We start from the raw sequence: 8,472 nt of genomic DNA on the forward strand, positions 1-8,472 counted from the left end.
GGGAAGGAAGAAATGGAAGATAAGCTTTTGGAGACAGGAAATAAAAATTGGAATTATACCGTTTGCGTCCGGGCAAGGCTTTCAACCAACGAGGGTAAGAAAGAGAGAGAGAGAGAGAGAGAGAGATGGCAGGGCCAAGCTCTAATTACCTGAAATGATTAATATGGTGCTGTGACTTTTTCGGCAGCCCGGGCTTCGGAAGACGATGCTAACTTTGCACCGAGGCGGTTAAAGTTTGACCGTGAATGGTGGATGGAAGGGAGGGAAGTAGCGACCGGGGCAGGGAAGGTGTATCAACGATTGGGAGCCCATTAGACGAGAATTTGGATGTACCAAATCCGTTTTATCTTCGTTTTTTTTATGGAGACAGAGAGAGAGAGAGAGAGAGAGAGAGAGAGAGACGGGCCACTGTTTTAAAGACTTTTTGATAGTAAAGTTGTATTAAGAGAATCTAATGTTGTTCACTTAAGTGCTTTCGAGTCCGCTAAACTGTAGTTGTCGATAGTAGTAGCGTCCCAACTAAAGACAGTTTATCTTAGTATTACACGAGGGACCAATTAGCTATTCCGAGGTACCTCAAACACATAGATTCCAACAACGGAATAAAGCATAGACCACCAGATTAAGGTGACTGACACAGGCTATTAACGAGGCTTGATGAATTCTCTTAGGTCTTCTTGAGGATCTAGGCACGAAGACACCACCGGCAGCATTCAAGGTACACATGGCCAATATGGCTCGGAAGAAAGCAGAACAGATTAGGTGGAACAGGAGATAGCGTTCAGAGAACGCACACTACTTCACCGGAATCAGGCTGAGTAACGAAGGTTAGAACGCAGATTCCGGATTCTGATGGTAGATTCGTGCCTTGTGTAAGGCTCTATCTCAATCGTACTGTGGTCGAATCGAAAGTCTCTTGCTGGCTGGTACAAAGACTCCGCTCGACTCCCGGAAACGTTTCTAGCCAGTCTGCTTGCTTACAATCAGACACCAGCTGTGCCAGGAGCGGGATTGTATGTCCACATTGAATTGTTTAGACTGTCTGCAACTAATATACTACCGATTTCAGTAGAGGCCCCCCTTTTTGGGACAAACTTCAGGATTTTATTTTCAAAAACAATTACCAACAGACGACTCGACTCGACGACTTGCGAACGGGTCATTTAGCTCACTCATTGCGGCGTTCTTTTGGTTGCCGGGCGGCCTAAAATCACCCATTCGCAAATCCCTTTCCAGCAGTGGTGGTGGCCAAACGCGCAGTCCGATTGCTATTCCGGACGATGGTACAAACCGGACGGTCAAAACCTGGCTTGGCGTGTGTTTCGACCCCTGGCGACAACGATGACGACAGCGGCGAAAGATTGGAAACAGTAAATTAAGATACTTTATTTTCGATTGCGGTTTGATAATTGAATCGACCGTTCGACCCGTGCCGTCCAAAGGAATTGTGTGTGTGTGTGTGTGTTCCCTGGTTGCGGTTCTTCCACGGATGGAACAAATTGGTTGGAAAATTGGGTGGCAAAAGCTTAGACACACTCTCCATTTCGGGGCGTCGGCTGGCCGCTGTTTGAATGGATGGAACCTTAGGCTTCGCTGTGTCCTGGATCCCACCACACAAGCACATAATTTCGCCGGGCCAAGTGGGTGGGATGAACCGAACGGGGAAAAGTCTAACTTTTCAATATCCCTGGTGCGCTTTGGCTAATCGAATTCGGCGGCCGTGGTGGGCACAGAACAAGAACAAGGGGCAGGCCGGTGGCACAGGTGTGAAAGCTTCCAGAGCCAGTGGTTGCAGAGGATAAAAGGACGGGTAGACACCGCACATTGAGCACGGAGGAAGTACAAGGAATCTTTCTTCGTTGGGCCATCTTTGTTTAGTAGCAATGGTTGACAAAAAAGAAGGCGCCGGACATTCTCTGGACGATAGCAGCTGCATCACGTGGCGATCGTCCAACAGCGTCGTGAACACTGCTACATTTGCTCGCGGACTTGGCCACATGGGAAGATGAATTGAGATAGTCGGTTGAAAGTGAAAAATGGTGCACTACGTCGTTTAGTGCAACCGACCGACAGACAACAAACTGTGTATCGGATCGAGTCCAGCCGCCGGCCGCGTTCCAGCATTGCGTCTCGGTTGCTTGAGATGAATGGAATAGCTTTTTCCTCACTCTCCCGTCGGAATTGCTAGTTTTTCCACGAGTTCCGCATACGCATCTGCTCGGTAGCTCTGACGGAAGCTTGTGTTGTTAATGAAATAACACAACTTTGTTCGGTGTTTGCCGAAACACTGCTCACGGAAGAAATTCTAGCACTTTGGCTATTTTTCGTGGATCGTTCTCCGTCCACCGATCATCTGGGACCTGGCTGAATACTAGAAAAATAAATTTACTTTTCTTTTTCCATTTTCCGCGATATGCTCGAGTGGACATGATGAAACTTCGCTCCGTAAAAGGGCGCATATGGGCGCAACGACTCCGTTAAGGATTTCGCCAAGGGGCAGGATGTGGGTAGCCGCACGTTCGCGGAGGGGGACAGCTTCACAAATAAATCTTCCCACAGTGTAGCGATAATCGTTTTAGGAAGATTGTAAATGGTACTTTCGGACATCCCGTGGCTTTCTGGTTTTGGCTGCGCAATCCAGCTTCAGCGGGTTACAAATGAAGTCACAGGCGGCCTGTTGTGCCTGTCGGGAGAAACTTGCAGCGTATTGCTTGTCGTTGTTGCCGCAAACGCGAAGGTAATACAGGAGATCCCAGAGCACTCCCCGAACCATTACAGCTCTGCATTCCTGACCGTCCGAAGATAGCATGCTGGCTTTGCTGTAGGATTAGTCACCACCGACAACCGGCAATTCCGGAAGAACCACAGATCGGGATCGGTTATTGAAGATCGCTATGGACGGTGCGTAATTGAAGTGTCGAACGGGTCGGAGCGTAGAAAATCACAGCGAGGAGTCGGACACACGATTCCTGGTCGAGGATTGGAGTTCTACCTAAGTTCACTACGACGAGCGGGACAACAAGTACGTCGCGTTTGTAATTAAACCAGCGTGGCTAAGATAGTTTCGAAGGCTGCATTCAAAAAGATCATTTTTAATGAGTTATAATGGTCCTGTCTCTTCTTCGCGACACTCCCTTAGTCGACAATACCGCCCTCTGTGGTGTAAACGCACAAGCAGAATCGACTGTCATCACGGTGACAGTTTCGGTTTTGACGTAACAACTGTCAGAATGGTGGCCGAACCCACTCGTCATACAAGTGCTCGAATCCGCATGCAACGTCCTAATTTTGTGTCACAAGCCCGCCGGCCATACAAAATTGAGGACGTTTTTACATGGGCTGAGGACATTCTGAGGACGTTCGGATTCGGGCTTATGGGGTGGTGTGCGTGAGCGTTTGCGCTCCAGGGGTATACATGTGTGTGTGATCACGCTGTTTGTATGTATTGTGATATGTGTTTTCTTTCGGCATGCCACTATTTGCTTCACAAACAAAACAGCTCTTTTTTAAATCATTTATTAAAAGAGGCTTTGGCCCTCAGAGACCTCATCCGCCTCTTTAAACACTCCGATAGTATCCGATGCCGGCTCCGAAACACATCCGGAAGCTTCCTACGCCGGCTCCGAAAGAGTGCCAAAGGCTTTCATTGCACTACGTTTTTCCCGCAAATTTTTAACACAATTGATTAATGCGACGGTCCCTCCGATATAGGAGCGATCTCGACGTGACGCGGATGTTTTGGCTGGCAAATTTGCTTTGCCTAAACACAATTCTAATCAATAACAGCAACTGCGGCCAATAGTTTGTTTCCGTGCCGGCACCGTACCTGTCAAGTCTACACCGACGCGACAACACATAACAATACCGCGCGTTTACACGGTCGAGCAGTGGCATACACACGTATACACATCGACACAGACTGTGGAAGAATTGACAGAGCAGCACAGACGATCATTGCCGTACTGGCAAAGAGGGATAGCAATATGGAATGTTGCACACGAGCACAAAATTGGGTACAAAGCTGAGGACCTTGTGCGGAAACTGCTCGACAGGACCAGTGGGAAGTTGTCGCGCCGGAAATCTTGTTCATTCTTGTCTGCGACCTGCTCGAATAAACAGCGAAGTACAGCCTCGCCAAAGACTAGCCGCCATCTTGGTTTTACAGCGCCCTGAACCGTGAGGTTGTGCACCGGAAGCGATACGAGAATGTGGGTATCAAAATGTTTGGAGTTTTGCAGCCTAAAGGAATCGGTGTGAGCGGCCTGTTCGAAGCACTGTGGGAGCAAGCAATCCGCAATTGGACAAAGCGTGCCGGTAAACGCCAACTAACTCACGAACAATATGTAGCATTTATGGTACAGGAGATTAGTGGCTTGTTCGAGAACGGCTTTCCGTACCGCCACCTGCTAAACTTGCGTCCGGATGGGAAAAACAATGCCAAAGCCAAGGTTCTGCGCAATCTGGGAAACAGTTTGTACCATCCGATTCGGGCAGTCGCGATGAGCGAAGCGCTGTTGTATTACAACGAAAGTATCGCACACGCAGCGAAAGGATCGAAAGCAAGAGCCCTAGCGTACGGGAATCGTGCCGCGGTTTGTTACCACTATCGCCGGTACGCTGATTGTTTGGAGAATGTGAGGTTAGCGCGCGCGTCCAACTATCCGGACCGACTTGCGGCAAAGCTGAAGCAACGGGAAGAGCAAGCTAAGATTGCGATGGAGCAGAACCTTTGCGAACATTTGCAACGCAGCGGCAGGACAACGGATTTCGTTGCTGAAGAGCTTAAATTATGCTGCCAAGCACACGCGAACGTACCGCAAATGGCGGAATGTCTACAGCTGGTTCGTAACGCGCAATTCGGACAGCATATAGTGACGAGTCGTCCACTCAAGGTAGGCGATGTGGCGCTGTTCGAGAAACCGTTCGTTACCATGGTGAGTCACGAATTTCGCCATCTGCGTTGTGGTTACTGCTGTTCCGAAGCGAACTGCTTCACGCTCATCCCGTGCGAAGGTTGCACCATGGAGATGTACTGTTCCGAGGAATGTTTGAGCAAGGCGTACCAGGAGTACCATCGGTACGAGTGCGGCATCGTTCGAGATCTGAAGCGCATTGCGGACGATCCTATTAATGGCGTGGAGGGTATCGCAGTAGCGGTGGCAATCGTCACGTTTGGCAACGATCTAGACACCCTTCAAAAGCATCTCAATGGGCTAGACGAGTCGAAGGTGAACGCGTTTACGATGGACTGGAACACGGCAACGGTCAAGGATATCTACAACACGGTGCATGTACTGGCGACCAATGCAGAATCTCGCGACCGCAAAGATATGGCGCTGCAAATCTTCCATTCCACCATCATACATCGACTCGTGCTGGAGCGGACCGAGCTGGGAGCGATGTGCGCAGCAAATCCCGACAGAAGCAAACTGCTATTCGATTTGATCCTGCGCCACTGGCAAATTTGCCAAACGAATCGCAAAGCAATGGATCAAGTGGTGACCCGTGTAGAGCGGTCTGAAGGTGAAGGTGAAGAAGAATACACTCCCAGCTTTGAAACTTTTGCCATTGGTTACTTCCCGCTGATGAGCATGCTGAACCATTCCTGCGTTCCGAATGTAATGCGGCTCGCGCTGAACGATGGACGCAGTGCGCTGGTGGTCACCAAACCAGTTGATGCCGGAGAGCAGCTGTTCGAATCCTACTTCTCGTGAGTCTTTTTCGTTCATTAATCGTGTGTAGTATATGCATATGTATGTGCACACTAATGTTTCCTTTCTTTTCTTCTAGACGTGATATGTTAGATAATCCCGTGCTAGCGTTTTACATGGAGAAGTACTACAAATTTATCTGCCAATGTGCTGCCTGCGAGATACCGGACGGTGATTGTTACTGCCTGGCAAACTGGAACGATATGCGATTTTTGCAAAAAGTCATTATGACGAAACCGGTGTCTAAGAGGTTGAAGCCACTGGTGACTTGCATGAACGAGCCTGGACGATGGTATCCTGCGAACCAACTAGCCCCGCTTCAGCTATATCTAATGCGTCTTCTGATAGCTATGTATAGCGCTCCGCCAACTGTACTGCTGTTTGTTGAAGGCACGTTGCGCAAGCACGCACCCTTGAAGGCAGTTATTAACTAGCCTAGCCTTTTTGCCCTGCTACATTCGTTTCCTATTCAACTGAACTTAATCTAATTGGTCTTTGCGGTCATAATTCAAAAATTATAAGCTCTACCATTGCTCATGAATATGATCAAACATCAAACTCGTGAGCCAGTAGTAAGCCCAAGCTTGCCTTAGAGGCATAGTTCAACTAAATGAAACATTATGAATAAATACCTATCCTTTTGTACCGCTTAGATAAAAGGTACGTAAAAACTTATGTGAGTGTAGGTCGGTCCCGCAGGCTGTGTGGTCAGCATCGGCGATATATTGCAGTTGAGTTGCTCGATAGTCATTTTGATTTTGTCAAAGTCTGGTGGCGCAGTTGGATTAAATCATATCGAGAAGAATGCTGGATGCGGAAGTGTGTGATGCCACCCCACCTCGCCATCAGGATTTTCAAATCGAAGGAAGATTCCTTGCACTGCCGATACTGCTGGACATTCTCTCCAACCACTGTCACCGGTCGACGTTTTGCTACCATTCAAACGCTGTCATCGTTTAGCGCCTCCATGAGTCATACCCGGAAGGGACGGATCTGACCGTTACCGCCGGCTGGCCACCTTCGTTCCGGATGTCCATTCCAAAGGGAGGGTGTGTGTGTGTGTGTACTATGGGATCCGCTTCTTGCTCCAGGTTCTCCATGTCAATAAAGGGGCTTTTTGTCGAGGAACATGGAGATGGGTGTTCGGTTACCCTCTGTGACCACGGAACTTGATGCCGCACTTGGACTATAATTAATTGCGGTCTCACTTGGTCTGCAGTAATTTATCAACTCGCTCGCTCTCTCCTACGTCACTCAGGCCCGTCTCCTGTCTCCGGTGTCTTTTGATGGCGATTTGTATGGGACCAAGATATACCAGAGCACAGGCGTCCTTGCAGCAGCAGCCGCCCGGCTGCATCATCATTCCAATTCGTTGCATCCTTTCTGACAAATGTGCAAAATCTCTTCCGTTTCCGGTCGGAAGCCTAGCCGTTCCGTCATGCCGTCATCATCGCATTTGCCATTGTTTTCGGACAAGCCGCGCCCCCCAACGCGAAAACCCACCCGCGCCGACCCAACAATCAGCTCAGCTCGCACTCGTCGGACGGTCATAAATTAGAATCTTATCATAAAACCGATGACACCGACCTGACCGACCGGCAGACCGTGTGGTCACAGCCACGGCTAGCTAGATTTATGCCAGCACACGAAGCACCCGGGAAGGGTGGAATTGGCGAGGAGCAGACAAAAAAAAAACAAAAGGTTTCGTATCTAATTATGTTTACACCTGAAGGTGGGATTTTTCAACCGCATCGTAAATTATGCCACCGTTTTTTGATGAATGGTTGACACGAACTGGTTGGTCGGCTGCTCTGTGGGTAGAAAGCGCCATCCACACCATCCCCCTGTTTTCCTTATTATCCTAAGACCTGAGCCGATTCACCCATCTGTTCGTTGGCTTTCCGTGGCTACCGCACGACCATCCTTTATTCTCAAATGACAAAGAAATGAACTTCGTGGCGTGCTGCTGCTTGACCAGTTTTTTGTTGTTGCAGAAAATCAAGTATGGATTAAAGGTGGTGATGCAGGTCGCAAGGCACACGACAGTGTTGTCCAGCAGCTACTGAGAGGAAATGCGACACCTTCATCGTCTTGTCACCAAGAGTCAGAGCATCCGTCCAAGCAATGTCCAAACGATACTGGAGAAGAAGGCACTTTTTAATGGAGAAACGATGTTGGATGAGCCTCATGTAGGCGAGGTCCCTAGTCGCCAGCACTTCTCCTTTTTTCTATATCCGGTCGTCTGCCGATGCTTTCGACTGCGCCCAACAAGGAAGGTCTTGCGGTTTCAAACTCCTCGCAGGACCACAGAAGGTGATCCACATTGTGAAATCCGTCACCGCCGCCACACACCTTCGTCTGAGCCAGAGTTATACGCTACAGATGTGCATACAACGCGAAATGATTCGACATAAGGCGAGACATCATGCGTATGAATGCTCGGTCCACAGAGAGCCCACCGAACCAAGGCCGCAGGGACACTTGCGGAGAGATCGAGAAAAGGAAACGCCCGAGATCGTTGCTCGAGAAGTTGCTGTGGTAGGCGAAGAAACTCACGGGCCGAGAAAGGCGCCTTGTTTGGACGCCGGTTTTGGCCAGTGAGTCTGCCTTCTCGTTGCCGGGAGTTCCACAATGAGAAGGTACCCAAATTAGCGAAATCCTGAACGTCTTGTCAAACATGGAGCCAAGCAATTCTATGATTTTGATGGATAGGAAACGAGAGCACGATCCATCAGTGTAATACTGGCTACTTTGGTGTAAA

The 8,472-nt window shown here is 49.1% G+C and overlaps 1 protein-coding gene across 1 annotated transcript; it reads left to right on the top strand.

The window, feature by feature from the left end:
• The first annotated feature begins 4,067 nt into the window (after positions 1 to 4,067).
• On the top strand, positions 4,068 to 6,386 carry LOC118508182 (SET and MYND domain-containing protein DDB_G0273589-like). The gene is made up of 2 exons (XM_036047739.1): positions 4,068 to 5,710; positions 5,791 to 6,386. Exons 1-2 carry the CDS (start codon positions 4,221 to 4,223, stop codon positions 6,143 to 6,145), a joined length of 1,845 nt encoding a protein of 614 aa, XP_035903632.1. The 5' UTR covers positions 4,068 to 4,220; the 3' UTR covers positions 6,146 to 6,386.
• The last annotated feature ends 2,086 nt before the right edge of the window (positions 6,387 to 8,472 follow it).

This window comes from Anopheles stephensi, chromosome 2 (genome assembly GCF_013141755.1).
Source record: "Anopheles stephensi strain Indian chromosome 2, UCI_ANSTEP_V1.0, whole genome shotgun sequence".
Classification (NCBI taxonomy): domain Eukaryota; kingdom Metazoa; phylum Arthropoda; class Insecta; order Diptera; family Culicidae; genus Anopheles; species Anopheles stephensi.

Coding starts and splice junctions, on each gene's coding strand:
- LOC118508182 (XM_036047739.1), top strand. CDS start 4,221: ATGTTTGGAGTTTTGCAGCCTAAAGGAATCGGTGTGAGCGGCCTGTTC. Junction 5,711..5,790: donor CTGTTCGAATCCTACTTCTC/GTGAGTCTTTTT, acceptor CTTTTCTTCTAG/ACGTGATATGTTAGATAATC.